This window comes from Lycorma delicatula, chromosome 8 (genome assembly GCF_047948215.1).
Source record: "Lycorma delicatula isolate Av1 chromosome 8, ASM4794821v1, whole genome shotgun sequence".
Lineage (NCBI taxonomy): Eukaryota > Metazoa > Arthropoda > Insecta > Hemiptera > Fulgoridae > Lycorma > Lycorma delicatula.
Window position 1 is genome coordinate 26,270,895 of NC_134462.1, and position 20,709 is coordinate 26,291,603.

The following is a 20,709-nucleotide window of genomic DNA, read 5'->3' on the forward strand; positions in this document are numbered from 1 at the left end:
AGAATGCCATTGGAACTTTTTAAAAATTGAAAAGGGTGTATGGAGATTACACTCTGTCATGAGCCCAAATTTACAGGTGGTTTACAACAACTGAATTTGAACCATACCACAGTCCATCCAATTTTTACAAATGAATTGGACATGAAAAAAGTTTGTACAATATTGGTCCCAAAAAACCTCACTGTTGAACAGAAAAACAACAGGGTGGAAGTGTGCCATGATCTTCTAGAACAAATTGAAACTGATCCTGATTTGCTAAAAAAATGTTATTACTGGAGATGAATCTTGAATATTTGAGTACAACCTAGAAACAAAACCTTAGAGCAAGAAGTGGCACACCTCAAATTCACCACGACCCAAAAAAAACAAAAATGAGCTCAAAAATTAAACCATGCTAATTTGTTTCGATAGTAATGACATTATCTATAAGAAATTTTTGCCTACAGGGCAGACTGTAAATCAATATGTTTACTGAGAAATTCTTGGAAGACCATGAAAAAGAGTTGCCCACATGAGACCAGCCATCAAAGACAACTGGATGCTGCATCACAACAATGCACCTTGTCCCACTGCACCCTCAATTAACGAGTTTTTGGCAAAAAAAAAAATTCCTGCAGTTCCTCAACCACCTTATTAACCTGACTTGAGTCCCTGTGACTTTTTCCTGTTCCCGACTTTAAAAAACACCTCAAAGGATGCCATTTTGGAACAGCAGAAAATTAAAATGTAACCGACTATCAGAAGGATATACCAGTTTCTGAGTTCTAACATTGCTATGAAGAGTGGATTGAAGCACTGAATGGCTTCTTAAGGGAACTATTTTGAAGGTGATAGTCCATGTATAATTGGATTGTAAGTAAAAAGTTTTTCTGAACCAATCTCATTTATTTATAAAACCTTGTATAATCCTTTGGTTTTGTGTCTGGATTCCAATGCCCAACTGAAGTATTAAACTGAACAATTCTCAAACATTGTTTTGTATCCTACAATTTTAGTGCACATGTTATGCTATACTTAGTTAGCAAATGAGAATTTCAAAAAAATTTAATAATTCAGTTTCTAACTTGCTTTATATTTTTGCACACTGCTCAAAAATATTTTTGATATTCCTGAATATGGTGTACATTGCCTGTGCAAAAACACACACATACACACACAAGCTTAAAAAAAATGTGTATAAATTAAGGCTAAACTAAATTTTCCGCTACAATTTTTACATTTTATGAAATTCTGAAGCACACAAACATACACATTTACACACAGAAACTTTAAATACAGTATTATTTTCCTATTTAAATAAAATAGCAGAGGAAACACAAGAATTTAGAAGCACGCAAATAAAACAAGAAAACAGTTTAAAGTACTGTGAAAAACTATTCTGAGAAAATCTACTGTGTAAAGCAATAAAAAGAAAATAATTTTAATAAGAAGTGGTTGAAACTGATTACAACAGTAATTTCACTTAATTAAATCCATAGAATATAGTCTGTTTTATAAAAACTTGTTAAATCATGAAGAAAGATTTTAACTTTAGAAAAGATTAAAATAAATTAACCAATAATACTTTTTAATATATACAAATTTTAAAATATAGACAATGAGTAAATGTCCACTGTAGCTGATTTTGTCTCATTCAACTGACATTCAGCCCGATTAAGTGATTACTTCCCTGTTTCCTATAGCGGTATATTTAGTCACACAAACTTGGTGTATACTAAGCAACACTGTCCTCTGAGAGAGCAATTCTGAACTGTTTAGAATACATTTCTAAATTTCTCTGCCAAAAAATACTAGATAAAATCAGTCTTGATTAAACATAGTAGTCAAGTATTGTCAAATGGCTGCAGAGGAAAATTATTAGCACGTAACTTCACTTTGGAAGTCATTTTTTTGTTTTTTTTCAAATTTTTGGCCCAAAATAAATAATGACAGGCTTAGGGTAACAGGGCTGTTTTTTTTACCTTTTAACTTTTACGTACTAGTAGTACTTAGTTCAATACTTAGTTACAGAGTGTAACAAGATTTAGTTTTCCATCTTTACTCTTTCCAAAAAATAATGCTACAGCTCATGGAAAAAGTGGCAAAAATGGCTGTATAATCTGAATAACAGATCCCATGCCAGGCTTACTAAAGAGAATGAAGTGATTTCTTCACTAAGTTGAATGCACTGTCGCATATCAGTATGTCGACCCTACCAAAATACAGGTAATATTCAGCCCTGTGCAACTGTCATCTTCACTTAGACCACTGCAAGGAATGGCTGTATACTCGGCAAAACTAACTGGACTGGTGCTGCTTGTACCACAGATACTTTAAAACCAAATGTATTACAGTTACAAGAAAGATAGATGTACAAAGTTTTTGATTATTTATAACATACATTATATATTTAACATACATACATACATTGCATATTTCGATAATTCTGACATTTTCAAGATAATATTATTCGGCATATTTTTATAATTTTTATTTATTTTCCATTTATTTGGACTAATTTTATTACATAAAACTAGTTTTCAAAAACAAGCAGTAGAGAATTTTGTTAAGCTCTCAGGATATGGTATTAAAAGTTATCAAAAACTTGGCGATTGATTTTTTAAATCTTTTTCCAATATAATAGTACTTTAATTTTAGTGATGAAGATAAATATAGTTCATATAGAAAAATTCATACAGTAAATATTCAAAAATGTTTTCATTATTATTTTCATGTAATGAAAAATTTAATAAATAATCAATTGATGATGCCTTTACTTGGTGAGAATCCATAACAAAAAAAATGAAAACAAAATGAAAAAATTCATAAAATTTACTTAAAAGATTGCAGCTGTTTTGGTACACATTACCTTCCTCAGATGTTATGTACAGAATGCAAAAGCAAAAAAGTAGAGATAAAGCAAAAAGATAAGTTCAACATTAGGGAGTGAACACATTTATCAGTTGTAAATAAATTTAATAGTTAGTCGACTCAGAAAAAGGGGAATATTTACAATAATATATGAAGTTTATCTAACATTTGTAGGTAATACTTAAAATATACTTTATAAGTAATACTTATTGCACCCCTTAAGGTACTGTGTACTGAAAGCTGTCATTTTTTAAATAAGTTTTGTGAATCAAAAACATTCCGTTGTCATTTTCTTTCAGATAAAAATTTATTACTTTCTAGACAATCCTTATACTACATAACAAAAAAAACTAATTCAACATAAACACACTGATATATGAAATTATCAGTGCTCCAGTAATTAATATCTTTTTCAATAAAATTGAAAACGATGTCAGCTTGGAGTTATACATAGCAGTTGGCGATTACCTATTGTTTTTTGTGTATAAAAGATGTTATTATGATGATTCAACCCTAGAGAATGTGATTTGATGGTAAAATAACTAGTTAAGCTGGGGAAACTAGAATACCTAAGCAAATTATGGAAATAGTAGATGAATTTAAAAAAAAAATGAATTATAAATCTTATATACAAAGTAGATATATGAAAAATTCTAAAAAAGAAAAACATTCTGCAATATGTAAAATATTATATTAAAATAAATGAATTATAAAAACAAGCAAAGAAAGAAATATAAATAAATTGTATTTTATAAAGTTTATTGTACACTTGAAAGCTCACCTCAAATTGCATTTGCTGCAATAAATAAAAGTTTATAATGAATATCTTATCTCAGGAAAACCTTTTAAAAATTCTAAACATAAATTCACTGTAGTTTATTTAGTTTTATTAAAATTTGATTAAATTCTACAGAAAATAAAAATAGAGGATAAAAAATATGTTTTTATAAAATATCTAGAGTTGAATGTGCCTATTGCAGCATAATGTTATTCTTTTTCTACAGCCTTAATTCTAGTTTATGAAGACAATAAAAACTGTATTTTTTATGTGTGCCTCAATATGACTGAATCATCTGTGAATATTTGTGAATAATATGTGTGCTCTTTTAGAGAATGTTTTCATAAAAAATAATAAAGAATATCAAAATAATTGAGTAGTCCCACAAGGAAACTGACATACTTCACTGGTGCACTCCTCTCATCAAAATAATAAAAAAAGGTCAGTTTTATCAGATTTCCAGTTCCCTGGAAACACGGTTCCCACTGAAATTTTTAGGACACCTACGGTTTTGACCTGAAGAATTGAATAAAATAGGTCCCAGAACTGTACCTCCAGTAGTTTTCATGATATTCAAAGTAAAACTGAAAAATATTTTGTCTGAAAACCATTTTTTTTAGCTTTGTAATAAAATAACCTTTTTAAACGACTAATAAATGTGCTTTATTAAAAAGACTTACAGAAGATTTAATTTTAAAAATAGTGATGTCCAATAAAAATAATAAGTCCAATAAACATCAAATGTTTTAAAAAATCAAATTTTACTGAAGAAACAGAACAAAAAATAAATGAAATGACCTATTCTGAAAATTTTTGCAATCCTTTCAATTTTTGTTTAAAAAATACAGTTACTAATAAACACATAGTATTGTATTTAATTAAGTAAGTACTTACAAAACAATTATAAAACATTCTACAAAAACAGGATTTCAAGAATATGGTATTCATTGAAGTTCTTTAAGTTTATAGAAAATCTAAAGTTGGCAACGGTGTTCTTTTCAGAAACAAAATTTGAATCGAAGTTATTGTTCAGCTGTTCAAAAACTTACTTATTATTAATCATAACTAGTCTCTTATCTGTGATTTATGTAGTGTGCATGCTCCTTTTGCATGTACATATGCATGTACGTATAAAGTATTCATGCTTTTTTAAAAAAAGGGAGATGCTATTCAAATTTCCAAATCAAGAATATGCAGATATTGATTTCGGAAATAACTGGACTACAAAACATGAATATGAATGAAGATTCTTTTCCAATGATTGTTTGTTCCATTGAACATCCTGTAGGGCAGTATGAAGTTGAACAAGAAATCATTCAAATGATGCAGCGCAGTTCTCAACTCAGCACTCACAGAATTTCAAATTGAACAGGCATACAGGCATATCTCGCAGTACAGTCTGGAGAGCACGAAAGAAGAGGCTATCCTTATTGTTTGCAAACTGTTCAAAATCTTCAATCAGGTGACAGTGAATAAAGATAAAATTTTTGTTGATGGGTACAAGAAAATTGAAATATTACTCATTACATTTTATTCACTGATGAACCGATTTTTTTCAAGAAACAGAATAAAAAATTTGAAGAACAGTCACAGCTGGTCAAGTGAAAATTCAAATGCAACTAGATTCAAAGTTTCAAACTTGATTTTCAATAAATGTTTGGTGAGGTATAGTTGGGACCAGTTAATTGGACCATTTATTTTTCAAAATCACCTTTCTTGTTTTGTGTACAAAGATTTTTTACAAAACCAATTGCCAGTTCTGCTCTGAAAAACGTGCACAAATGTTATTCCAACGACGGTGAACCACCTTATTATTCATAAGACGTTAGGTCGCATTTAATATTAGTTTTCCAGGCAGATGGATTGGTTAAGGTGGGTCCAAACTGACTTCCTAGGTCTCCCGATTTAAATCCCTGAGACTATTACCTTTGGGGTCATTTAAAGGAACAAAGAAGAAAAATTTGAAACAAAGAAGAATTATTAAATCAAATTTTAAATGATTTTGAATATCTTAAGAACAACCGACACTATTAGAAAAACATCCTTTGATGTAACATGTTATACTAGATTTTGCATAAACTATCAAGGAGATCATTTTGAATACTATCTGCAAGATATGGAAATTAAATTTAAAAATAATAATTTTTATGCAAGCCATTTCTATTTCTTCTTCAGTAAAATTTGTTTTTTTAAAACATTTATTTCATTTTTATTGGACTTATTTATATTTACATTACTGTTTTTAGAATTAAATTCTCTATTTTACAAATTTATTAGTCATTTAAAAAATGTATTTTATTGCGCACCTAAAAAAAATTTATTTCATTTTTATTGGACTTATTTATATTTACATTACTGTTTTTAGAATTAGAATTAAATTCTCTATTTTACAATAGTCATTTAAAAAATGTATTCTATTGCGCACCTAAAAAAACAATTTCAGACAAAAACATTTTCACTACTAGAAATACAGTTCTGGGACTATTTTATTCAATTTTTTCAGGTCAAAAAACATAGGAAACCATTAATTTTGCCCTCAATCAACATCTTAAAAATTTCACTACGACCTCATTTCACTGGGGTGCTGAATTCTGGGCGAAATCTCTTGCTAACTGTAATTCGTTACCAAAGCGTTTCCAGACCTACGTTTATGTGAACTTCTTTCATTATTTTGATGAGAGGAATACACCTGTGAAGTATCAGTTTCCTCGTGGGACATTCTGTATGTAGGATAAATAACATGTGCCGAAGAGAGTTCTGAGTATAGCTAGAAAATACTGCTGTCATTCTGCCAAACAAATATTACCAGTATTTAATAAAAAATTAAACAAACACATTTTCTGAGCACTCAGTCATTAATTAATAGGTACAATTAAATTATACTAATACAGAAAGAAAGTACTCCATGAAATCTTTAATAATATGAATAATGATAAATTTAAAAAACAACCTATTCTACAAAAAGCCAGATATTCTAGCCACTGTAACTTATGTTGGAAGCTGATTATCAGAGTTCTACAAGAACTGTCATCACAAATAAAGTTGTTAGTGTAATGCTGATCATAATATCTTATAATATTCATAGATTTAAGTGTAAATTACTCTTAAATTACATAATATGAAAGGATAATATTATTAAAGGAAGTAATGATGTACCAATAATTAAGTTGTATTCAAATAAAGGATTTTTACGTTACAGAAGAAGTTACACACAATAAGTTGTGCATTAAGAATAAGAAATTATAAAACTCGTGTAGGTTATTTTTTTAAATTTAAAATTTCATTTCATTAACAATAATAAATAAATGTTATTAATTTTACTTTGAATGTAAAACTGGTGATCAGGATAAGATACTGGCTCCTCATATAACATGTACTAACAATTGTTTCGATCAAAATAAGAGGATAACTAAAAGGCACATGAAAGGCCTTGCAATTTGGTGTCTTTATGGTTTGATGTGAACCAAAAGATCACTTAATTGTTATTTCTGTTAAACTAATGTCTATGAAATTTCTAAGAAATCTAAGCCAACTGTACTCAGACCTGTACGTCATTGTGAATCAATTAGAGTTTCCAAGGTTTCTGAAAACTTGTTTTGATATTTGATAAAAAAATGGAAGATAACAATCATGATTGAGACTTAGAATTACAATCCAGTAAGCCACATCTTATATCACAAAGTAAGGTAAATGAGAGATTTAAACTTATCAAAAAACTAAGCTAAACGTTTAGGCTCAAGATTGCAAGGTTGGGATTTAAATATATAAATCTCAGGTGATTGAACCCGATAGAAAAATTTTTCTCCCCGCTTTGCTGAAGAAAATTACTTAGTTTATTGTAAAATAATCATGAGCTTATGTTATTATTAGGGCAAGTTGCATAAATCTTAGAAGTGGTGCATTTTCATTGATTCCTGCAAGCATAGCTTAAATAAAAAGTAGTTCTACTTTACAATAGTAATAAACCCTTCTGTACCAATCTGTCATGAAATTATGAAAGAAATAATTTATTACATTTAACTCCTGGTGAAATGTTATAAATGTGGTAAAACAGTGGAAGAAACATGAGAACTTAACTCCTGGTAAAAAAAAAACCATTCCTGAGCCTCTAGTTAAACCAGAAAAAGTATTTTTACCACCGCCCCTTCATGTCAAATTAGGATTAATAAAAAAATCTGTATAGACGTAAACAAATCACATGGCAACAATAGATTAAAAATATTAATACTTAATATAAATCAGCTGTTCATACAGCCATATGTTTACTAGTAACTTTACAGTGTTGTCACTTTTGCTGCTAAAAAAAAAAACTAGTCTCATTACTTTATTTACTTTATTAATTTTAGAAAGGATTCAAGAACACACAAATACATAAATATCAATCTTATTAAACTGCATAGTAGCTGCAAACTATTCTTATTCCGTATATATGTTGTACTCTAACCATATTTTTACTGCTACCATATTTTCACCACTTGCTATAGTAATCAATGTTTTTTTTTTTTCGATGATTGGAGGAACTGTTAAAAATTTTTAAACAAAATGTCTGTTTTTTTCAATTTTTTTTTTTCAAATTTATCTGATTAAGTGGTTACTGCCACAGGAGTGCTATGAGAAGAAATCAATAAACAGTGCTATGTTATGAAGTTATATAAAAATAATATACTTAGGTAACACTGATGACAATTTATTTGTGCTTACAGATTTCTATAAACTAAAAAAACCTCTGTGAACAAAAAAAATGCTGCAAAAGGTAAGGTAACATACAAAAACATATTTCACATTTTAAGGTTTCAACAAAAAAATTATTTTATTACAATACTGCAAAATAAAAATGTGTATTAAATATATGACTAGAAACAAAAAACATTACGAATATTTGTATTGGTGAAGATGAAAACAGCTATAATTCATGTAAATAATAGTATCATATAAGTGATTATAAAAAATCATACAGCCAGCTGCACTCACTCATTAATATTTAATTCAGTGTAAAAAGTATACAACACAGAAAAAATTGTAGTTTGAACTAGTGTAAAATTGAAAATTAAAAAAAAAATATCCTTTTTATTAAGTATCTTTCATACATGGTGATCTAAAAGTCTGTTTTTTAGATTCTATAACAAGCAATAAATTTTGGTTTTGCAATTGATGGTAATCGATTTATCTATGTGTACCTGGAATCGTACATGGTGATTTTAACCAATTTTGGGGAGCTGAATTCAAACTGTTATCAAAATTAGATACGTACGAATAAGACATACAATTTTTTACCAACAAATGCATAATCATTGGAAATGGTTTTAAAATAACAACTTTCAAAAATTTAAATTATTGGAATTGTCTTAGGTTTATGGTACAGATGCTCCATGGTCAGAATATCCTGATCACTGACAAAACCCAAATTTTTGGAAAAAAAGTCTAGGTGGGAGTGTAGGAGATTAATTTTTAACGACATTCTGCATCCTAAACATTTGTAGTTTTCTAACAGCTTACTAACCAAAAAACATCTTTTCATCTTTTCTGATGCCTAAAAACCACCAACAACATGTTTGAAGGACTTCGATGCAGCTAATTCATATTCGTTAAGTTTATTGCCATTTATTGAGTCCTTAAGCAGTTTCTTGATTTTCAGACTCATAAATATATATCCTCCTTAAGCTTACCATCATTCTTAGAATCAATAAAATACAAAAAGCATATGTGGCAAGTTTGCAGTGATCTGAAAATTGTTGCATTACTTCTTGGTTTACAAGGTGGGTTTATGAAATATTGTTGTTTTCTTTGTCTTTGAAATAGTTTAGATACAAAAGACATTACCAAGTATAGAATTGGCCATTGCAACATAACTTTGTAGCTAATGTAAAGCATTTATCATTAAATGAGAGTGTAAAATCATACTGTTGCTAATTCACATCAAATTCGAGAAAATTTTTGTAAAGGCACTAGACTAAGAAGGACCATGATTTAATCATTTAAAAATAAGTTTTGCTAAATTGAATGATGTTTTAAAAACAACTTTTTAAAAACCTTTATGTGATAACACAATTTCAATAGCGTATTTGAAATCAGCACCCAAATTACAGTGAGAAAAGTTGTGTAACATGTTAGATACAAAATCTTGTGTTGTATAATGACTATTATTTAATTCATTTTTATACGTGTGTTGATAATACAAAGCGTTGAAGTACAGAAAACTAGTACAAATATTTTACGCTTCAGTATTGACAAAAAAATAATAAAAGTACTATTGCTATCAATGAAGACTTTTTCGCAAGATTTCCTAATTCTCCATTACTAATTTATCATAACTGTGGTCTAAAAATTCCTGTATAATTATAGAGAAGAAACTTAATGTTATTATTAGTTGAGGGATCACGTAAAAAGGAATGTAAGGATTTAAGTGTAACAGGTGATTTATATCTTGAGATGTTAATAACTAATAAACAATCATATGTTTGACATTAGCTATTCCTATTATTGGGACTAATATGGGATACCACCTTCTTCCTATCTTTTTCAAGATAGACAACCTCAATCAAACTTTTTCCTGAACGCATAGGATATTTAACAGCTAATGCGATTTTATGCTTTTTTTTATTTGGAGATGCCGAAGATATGGTATTATCTTTGAATGAAAATGACATGAGGTGTCCCAAACTATCGACTGAAAAATCAGTTGATTTTATGAACTAGGACAAAACTTAATAAAAAAAAAAAGTGTAACTCAGCGGTTAGATGCTGACATGAATGAATAAGGTCAGAAGGACAGTACTTTGAACACATCCTCTAATGCAAATAAAGAATGTAATAATAAGACACTTTTTTCATTAACTATTTTCTTATTAGTAGTTAGGGAAACTACCTTTTAGCTCATCGTTGTTTTAAAAAGGAGTGCACACTTAAACTTTATACATTTTAATCAGAAGAAATGGAAACATATAAGGTAAAGTGTCCACTGCACTCTAAGTTGTAACCATAAGATCAAATGGTTATCTCTTTAAATTATAAAAATTATTTACAATTTCAATTTCTTAGGCAGATTTTTATTTAATATTTCTTATTAAAAGACATTACCAATTTTTTTTTTCTTAAATGAATAAAAATAAACAAAAAAATAAAATGCATTAAATAAAAGTCTGCAAAGAGATGGAAGCTGTAGTAAATAACACCGATAGACAAAAAAAGTTTTTTAATGTTTCTCCAAGTGCGATAACATTTCTTGAATTACTTTTTTGCATACATTACAGATCTGTAAACACAATTTTTCTATCAGTCTTAGTTTTAAATAAATTATACTTCAAAAAAAAAAATTGTGTTTTGAAAAATGTAATTATAATTATAATCGAAAAATATAGTTAAAATCTGTAAAATTTATAATTTTTCATGGCCATCCCTGTGCTAGAATGATTTTGTTGATGCTTTTCTTTTATAAATAACCTCAGACACATTTCGAATTAATGTCAATAATTGGCTAGCATGTTAGTATTCCATTTCCCTTCACAGCGGCTTTCCATCACTGAAATATGTGTTGGTGGAAACATTTATCATGTTCATCACTTACATCTCTGAGGTTGTCCAGGAAAAAAAATCAGATCCGAGTGGAGGAAATGTATTTTCAAAGTTTCAAAGACATATTACATCCCATAGTTCTGTATGAAGTAAGAAGTTGATTAACAATATCGTGGTAATTGTTGAATTTTTGTTTGCCGAGAAAATTTTTGCAAACATCTTTAAATGAAGCCCAAGCTGCACTTTCTACATTATTTAACATTGAGTTAAATACATCATCTTTGACCGACTCTCTTATTTGAGGACTAACAAAATTCCTTCTTTAATTTTTCCTTCACTTACATTCGGAAATTTCTGCCTGATGTGCAAAAATCCAGGACTGTCCTTCTTCACTGCTTTAACAACATTTTCCAGTAGTCCTAGCTTGATATGAGGAGAAGGTAAAAATATTTTACAAAAGTAACAATCGGTTACATGATCCTTTGGTTCACGCCAAACCATAGGTACACTAAAGGGCAAAGCCTTTTGTGTTCCTTTCAGCCATCCTCTTAAATATACAGAACTATTAGTGCATACTATATGAGGAGCCCACATCTTATCCTGATCACCAATTTTACACTGAAAGTACAAATGATATGCTTTTTTAATTAAAGGTATAATTGTTTTCTATTTGATTTTACGATAAACTCACCACATACATAACAAAAGGCATTCTCATCATTTACACAATTTCGAGGCATTACAACACTGTTAATACATAATACTGTTAATAACGACACAAAATTAATACATCAATAAGACTGAACAAAATTAATTCATTCCTAAATCCAGTCCTTAATACAAACAACACAGCTGTGTTTTCAGCTACATGTTTTGACCTGCACAGACACGATTAATCTTGTCAATGAAGGCTCACTCTTCAGTATTAGATATGATGTCATAATGTGACTAGAATTAAATCATATAATTGTTTATTTTATTATCATAAATATAATTGTTTACTTATGGCTTAAAAATTATGTTAATAAAGTTAAACATTACAAAATGAACTAACAAAATACAAAATAGATCCTGAAAAATTAAAAAAAAATCCATTAATTAAAAATTAAACTTTTCAAAAATGGTTGGTGATAGAAAGGTTCTGAGTTCATATATGTTTTCATCATCAAAAAACAGATTAAAATCATGTATCACATGTTAAGAAACAAAAATTATGTTTAGCAGTGTAATTTGTATAATTAAAAGTGACAATTTTATCTAATCATTACAATTTAGAGTGTAGGGAATATATTACCTTACATGTTTCCATTTGTTATAAATACAGATTTCTTATAAGAGATGTCTTTTAGTTGATTTAAAAAAGTACCATTTTTTTTTTCAGAAACAAACTGATGCATTACTTTAATTCTAAGTTAAAAAATCTATTTAATTTTTTTATTCTAATTAATATAAAATAATACCATAAATATGAAACCTGAAAGAAAATATATAAGTTTAACTTACAGCAGCTGTTTTATCAGCATAATTGCGTGCAGCTAGAACAAAACATGCCTCAGCTTCATTCATACGAGCTTTTGCTAGATCAACATCTTTTAAGCAGGAACCCTGAATATAAATGACTCTTTGTGCCCAAATTTGTACTTGAAGAATCATTCTCATTGTAGTATCTAACTCCATAGGAGATAATAGCACCACATAATAATCCTATAAAAAAATTAATTAAGAGTAAAACTTATTAATTTAATATATTTGTATTTTAACTAAATAGAGTAGTATAACGAATTTAAACCATAGTTATTATTTATTCATTGTATGTTATCTATCATACATGTACATGTGTATTAACAGATAAATAACAATATCCTTTTTTATTTCAGTCCAAAGCATATATACCTATCCAGCTGAATTTTAACATAAAACATAGTATACATTTCAGGTTGTATTTACTACATTAAAACAAACTTAAAAAGAAAGTGTTCTTTAAAAGAAAGAGCACTAAAGAGAACAACATAACCAACAAATAAAACCTACAAGACTAAAGTAAAATACAAATTAAAACAAATGATAAAACTCACAACTAAAATTCCAAACAACCTCTCAATTCAATTAATAAGTCCCGTGTTCACTAGTATGTGGGACAATCAATCGACTTACTATTGTGTCCAGCCGGCTTTCTAAACTTGGAAAATTTGCACAAGTTGGTGAGCCACCCGCCTTTTCAACAGGACAACTATCAACATGATGCCCCACATCTCCAATTTTTGTATTTTGATTATGTATTTTGAAAGAATAAAACATTGGTGTCCTGACTTGACCGACATAGTAGAAAAATACTGGAAACTGCGTGAGATAGAATGTGTATGAAAGTCTTGTGCAAACTAAAAATCCTTTCCAAAAGAAACTTTTACACAAGAAACCTGAAAACAATCATCACATTAATGCTATTTATTAATTTATTTATTAATGCCATTTTTTCCACTACCTTACCCAAGGTATTAAGGAGGCTAAGTGGTCTGTAAGATATATCTCCATTTTCCTTTGGACCCTTCTGAAGGAACACAATTCTGGCTTCTTTCCAGCACGCCGGGAAATTTCTATTCTCCAGGCCCTGACTGGTAATCTCCAGCATTTCCCATGGGACTCTCCTAACTAGACCCTTTAGGAGCGCCGCAGGAATCCCGTCCAATCCGGGGCTCTTTTTATTCCCAAGATGCCCGACCGCTGCGATTAATTCTCCAAGAGTGAACCTCCTGCTGTCACAATTAATGATTCCCTCGATCACCTCTTCTGTACAAGGAAATAACTCACTAATTTCCTGTTCCGCTTGCGACCTACTTAAAATAGCCAGGCGCCTGCCAAATCTCTTTGTAATTATTTTATACGCCTGTCCCCAGGGGTCGTTGAATAACTCCTCACACAATACCCGCCAGCGATTTCTCTTTGCTGTCCTAATAGCCCTATTTAATGATCGTCTATCTTTAATATATACAAGGGCCGCTGCCTCATATTCTTGTTCACCTGTGATCCTGAGTCGTTGTTTCTTTCTACTGGATTTTTGTAACTTATCTCTTAGGGTCTCTATTTGCTTTGACCACCAATATGCTGAGCTTCTCTTTCTGCTCCTCCCTTTCTGTGTCTCTCCTCCCTTTCCATCTCTTGTTTGACTACATTGGTCAGCACCAGCGGTGTTAATTCAGTCATATTTATGAGCCTCGTGGATGTCCTACTAACTATTCTTTCAATCTCTTCTGCCATAAACTTCTGGGGTAACAGTCTTTCTATAGTAGCAAACATCGAATCATCAATACAAATTCTGGTCGCTAAATGATCACTGGCGTGAGGTAATACTCGCCAGTCCCATTGCTCCCCTCTCCACCTGTTGTCCAGGATTGTAAGGTCCAGAACCGACGAGTGCCCTCTCGCCTGATAGGTGGGGTTACTGTCATTGACACAATGACCGCCAATAGAGCTCATAGTGTCCGTCAATATTTCACCTCTTCTATTTGTGTAAGCACACCCTGTAGCCACTGATTTACAGTTAAAATCCCCCAGGAGTATAAATTTCTTCCTATTTCTAGTAGTTATTCTTTGTATGGTATCCATGCATCTCACAAATTCACTCAACTCACAATTAGGCGAAATATATACTGCAATTACGAGTATAGAGTCGGATTCAATTGCCACTATTTCTTTCGATCTCGCCGTTTTCCTCCAGGCTATTCTCCCACTGATATCTCTCACCACTACATCCCCTTCTGTATCGGCTATCCAGCCCGCTCTTGCTGCTACATAAATGTTGGGTACTGTAACCACCAACAAGTCGGTCCTCTGTGACACCGCCAGTTCACTGACCAAATCACATGACATAGAACTCCGATTAGTATTAACTAGGAGAGCCCTAAGCATTTTGATTTTTTAAACATGCCCAAGCCCCTGTTCGGTGATCCTGGCTCCCGCAGTTAAGACAGCTACTGAGCTCTTTACAATCTGCAATTTTGTGACCTTTGCCCCCACAATTGAAGCAAAGTTCAATCTATCTGGGCCGTTACACTCACTCCTGCGATGTCCCGTGCTCCAACATCTGAAACGCCTTTCTTGATCTTCTCGTATGTACGCCCTACAATTGACCCATCCTATCTTTATTCTTTGGTGAACCAATCTGCATGCTGCTCTGTAGGACGTGACTGCCGTAGCATTCTGTGTTTCATCATACCCTGGTCTTATGGATGTAATTTTAACCTCTTCACCATCCCCTGCCCTATTCATTATTGCTGCCAGTATCTCCTGTTCTGGAGTATCCATTTCAATGTCCCTTATGTGCACTATTGTTCTTCTATCTGCTCTAGTTTTTAAGTCTACTTGCAGGTCCGCGGCTTTATCCCTGAGCGTACTAGTAAAATCTGCTGCACTTTGAGCCCCCTTGATGCGGACATGTAACTCCTCATTCCTACCTTTTCTGAGGGATATGATGTCATTGGCCTCGTCACTATTTACCGCAGATTTCATTGTTTTGAGTAGTTCAGCATACAACTTACCCACTGCTTTTACTATCACTGTGCGGCTCTCCTCCGCAGGTGGAGTGGCCTTCTTTATTGCCGCTTGTCCCGGCCTTAACTGTCTTGCCTGTGTATCTCCATGGAGTGTCAATACTCTAACCGGCTCCACCTGGTCTTTTGTTATATATTACAATGCCTTTTTGGTATAATTACCAATGCTTCCGGGCAGCAGTAAAAATGCAGTCCCCGGTGATTGTTGTAAAACCTTGCTAATTGCCTTAAGAACGATGTTCATTCTTATTTTCTCCGCTGCTCTTGAATCATAGTATATTTTATATTTACTTCTTCTGACTTCAACTGTTTCTTCTCCAATAATGGAAATTTCAACCTGTAATATATCGCCCGCCTTATACTTTAAACGACTACCTTCACTATCCTCTGCTCTATTGACTTTTGCTGTCATTAATTCTACAAGTATCTCCCGCTTCCGCAGGAACTTCTGTGATGTTTAAAATTCTTTCTCGCAATGTATTTGGCCATTTCCTCGGTAAGAGCTCTATTAATTTCATGTCTGACAAATCTCCAGACAATACTGCCTCCATGTCCACCTCCATAGCCACTGTGTCTGTCTGTGTAGCCTGAGTGGCTGACGCCAATGGGGGAGACATTTCTATCAACGATTTCAACCCCAAGTATATATTTTTTTCAATTCCTGCTCATGTTCGTTAATATACTTGGATACCCGGGCTCCCATATGTTGCTTAAGGGAGATCATGACCAATCCCAACTGATAGGTCAGGCTCCCCAAACTTCCAGGCGAAGGTTCCTCTTCTTCTGATGAACCCTGATGTGCTCTTTTTTCCCCTTTACTTCTACTTTCTTCGACGTGGATGCCTTCGAAAAACTACCACTTTGGGAGGCCATATCTTCCGTCGGGAGTGAGCCTCGGCGACGCATTATAGCTAGTTACACTCTGGAGACAATTCCTTTTCCAACAAGTACCCACACATGATGGAACCCCATTTTAGGGGTTCCAAAATGGGGGGCCCCAAAAAAATTGGGGGATGGGGGGTCTGGGGATAGGCAATTTTATGATTCGGATAGATATTTTGGAATCGGAGCTATAGGGAAAAAGTTATAGTTCTGAAACTGGAACCCCTATAACACTTCGTTTGACTTAGAATATTTCACTACTGAAGATTTATTAAACGAAAATAAATCTAAGTTCTTGTTTACTTTCGTCTGAGTATGACGTAACTGACAAGCCAAAGCTTGTCAGTATAACTTAAAATATTTTACTGTAACTTATATAATATATAACCTTAAAATAACTTATTCACTTAAAAAATGTTAAGTTTAATTCACTCCGTTATATTGTATTGTAAAGACAATCCATTCCAATCACAATACAACCCACCAAAACCAGAAAAAATAATAAAAAATTTCACTTTTCACTTGAAAAATATTTAACTTATAAAAAAGTCAAATAACTTACCTAATCCGTAACCAAATCACATAAAATTTTATAATTTAGTCACTTCACACTGATAAGGAAATGATATATTTGAAAAAACTTTTTTTAAAACGAAAATCTTTTACCAGAATAAAGGATGCAATTTTAATTTTTTTAACAGGACGCACACGAATTTCCTTTAAAATGATTTTACAAAAAAATTAATTATTAAATTTACTAGGGTTAAATTCTTGTATCGATAAATTATTGGGATTTCATTCTAATATTGTAAAAATAGATACAGAATAAGGAAAGAGAGGTCATTCATTAATTTAGTTTTGTTTGAAATGTTCATCTTTAATTATTTATAAAGGATTCCAGAAAGTTCTACGTTTCTAATAGACTTATCTGTTAAAGAGTTAAGTGCGGTGAATGGGAATAAAGATGATTTTTTGCATATGTATATAAAAAGTAACTGATTTTAGTAAAAGAATATCTATAACCTTTTTTAAAACTTATTAAATTCCCTGCAGTTTAGTTCTATTATTTATTCTTTAGAAGATGGACCATTGAATGTAAAAATAGGAAAAGAAAAAATTATTGAGGTAGAAGAATTTTGTTATTTGAGAAGTAGAATTAGTAAAGATGAACGAAGCAGGAGCGATATAAAATGCCGAATAGCACAGGCGAAACGAGCCTTCAGTCAGAAATATAATTTGTTTACATCAAAAATTAATTTAATCGTCAGGAATAGATTTTTGAAAGTATATTTTTGGAGCGTACCTTTATTTGGAGTTGAAACTTGGACGATCGGAATACCTGAGAAGTAAAGATTAGAAGCTCTTGAAATGTGATGCTATAAGAGAATTTTAAAATCAGATGGGTGGATAAAGTAACAAATGAAGAGGTATTGCGGCAAATCGATGAAGAAAGAAGAATTTGGAAAAGTGTAGTTAAAAGAAGAGACAGACTTATAGGCCACATATTAAGGCATACTGGAATAGTCGCTTTAATATTGGAGGGACAGGTAGAAGGAAAACATAGTGCAGGCAGGCAACGTTTGGAATATGTAAAACAAATTGTTAGGGATGTAAAATATAGGGGGTATAACGAAATGAAACGACTAGCACTAGATTGGAAATCTTGGAAAGATGCATCAAATCAGTCAAATGACTGTAGACAAAAAAAAATTTATTCTTTACGATGAAAAATAATTTAGTTATGACGTTTGTAAATATTTCAATTTTTGATTTCCTCAGAAGAATGCTCGTTTTTTTTTGGCAGTAAACGTGAAAAGCAAATCCAAACGAATGAAAGATAGGGTTTAGTGACATTAGTAGTATCTATCCACTTGATTTTTCTTAATTTATTATACCTACAGAACTGATCTGAGTTATAGAAAGTATACTTAAAACGTGTGATTTCATTGAGAAAAATAATTTTTTAGGGACAATAGTTCTTATTTAACTAGAAGAAGCAAAGGACAAACTGGTATAATATTTTACAATTTAAATTTAACAATATGATACAAATTGAGTACTCATCTATGAAAAAAATATCATACTATTTTTTTTAAAAAATCAAAATTTTTAACTTGAAATATTAAAAATTTGATATAAATCTTCATATAAAAACATCAAATTCCAAATTATTTAGAAAGGTTTAAATAAATTGGTATAATTATTTTTTGCTTTGGAAATAAAATGTTTACCTCTGTTTCATTCTCCCTTACGTTGAAAAAGGAATCTTAAAGAATAATGATTATTTTAATCTTTAGGATTTTTCTGAATTTTCATGAGAAAAACTAAATATTTCAAACAAAAAATAGTGACCCTTATTCTCTCTACGCCCATTTTTTTTTTTTTTATCAATTTTGATACTATTAATCTCTGAATTTTATAATATCTATAGATTTATAAAGCTTTTCTATACTCTAATAAAACATGTATAAACGTAGTTTTCAGTTATTAAAAAGTAAATAACAATTGTACACGCTTTTTTTTGTTTATTTTATTTGACAGTATTCAAAGAATTTTCAATCCCATTATTCATTTCGAACATTTTTATTTGACTTGAATTCCATTTATAATTTGAACATGAAACAATCTCCTTCAATCAGAATAAAATTATAATTGTGATCATAGTCAACGAATGAATTTAATAAACTTAACTATTCACATACCGTAAAGGAACAGCATCAGTTAAAAATTAAAATAAAATTCTGAATTCTGTAGCTTAAAATTAATATCTTTAAAAAATGAGTGGAAAAGAAAGATGTTATTCTGATTTGACTTTGCAAATAAAAACAGGAATTTATAATAATTTTGTTATAATAAGTTCACATGACGTTCACGTTGACATAATTTTAAAACATACGACGATCAACTGATGTAATTATGCAAATATTACAACTTTCATAATTAATATGTGAAGTTTTATTATTGTTACAAATATGCGAGTACCTTAGGATGGAAATTAATTCCGAAAACCCTTCAACGCATCAAATTCACTTGTTGGTAAGAGATTTTTTTGTATATTGACTAGAAAAACATGAATATTTTCTAATTATTTCTGATTTTAATTTATTATTACTACTATTATTATTTTTAATCTTTTTTTTTTTTAATAATTTATTATAGTTAGGTCACCGAGCAACTTAATTTTATTAAATCTGTTTATTGTGTTCAAATTGTTAACTCTTGGATTCTATAGCAACGTCGTTTTCTAAATAAAATATTACTATAAAACAATTTAAAAAAAACTGTAAAACGCTATAGATAGCACCTTAAGAAAACTCTGATAAAGGTAAATACAATCAGCTTACGATATATATATTAGTCATATTGTATATATATAAGTTATGTCTTGCATAATTAACATTTTTAGAATTATCTTTAGAAAAAAAGGTAAAAAAAATGAACAATTAGAAACGATAGACGATCTCCTAGATGAACTCCAACGTCTTCGTGAAGAAACCACTCTCGATTTCCAACACATCCAACGGCTTCAAAAAGAATTCCTACTATACCAACACCAGGCGCCTGCAGCCCTTTACCATATAAATCTTATGGAACAAGAAAACATATCCCAAAATGACACACTAAGAGCTTTAGAAACAGAATTACAACACAAAATGAACTTAGTTGACAAAATTGAAACTACGAAAAAACTTGGCAACTTAGAACATAAATTTACTAATAGTTGTAGTTGTAGATGTAGTTGCAGTAGTAGTAGTAGTAAAAATTTCCATTAAATAACAAAAGGCTGCTCATTACCAAAATTACAGTATAAATACCCTTGTCAATCATTAGTAACTATTGAAAATTATTTCACCATGTATATAAATTACTAATCACTAATTATATATAAAATTTTCTTGTACTTGTTTTTTTTTTTTAAATATAGAGATATATTTCTTTATTCTTTACCTGCAGTGCACCCATACTGTCGAACGTTTTTCAACCTATCTGCAATTGTGTTATCATCCAGGTGATGATAACACAATCATTGTGTTCATCTGAACACAATCATCGAGGAAGGTGTATTTTTTTAAATGACAGGATGAGCATGTCATGAATGAGGTATTTTCAAACTTCCTACTAGGGTGCACTGTTACACAC

At 30.7% G+C, this 20,709-nt stretch overlaps 1 protein-coding gene across 1 annotated transcript in view; it reads right to left on the minus strand.

The window, feature by feature from the left end:
• LOC142329176 (uncharacterized) overlaps nt 1-20,709 on the minus strand; it is a 161,488-nt gene that overhangs the window by 31,111 nt on the left and 109,668 nt on the right. The window contains exon 10 of the mRNA XM_075373563.1: nt 12,644-12,844. Within this exon, the coding sequence (XP_075229678.1) occupies nt 12,644-12,844 (201 nt within the window). The remainder of the gene's footprint in view (nt 1-12,643; nt 12,845-20,709) is intronic.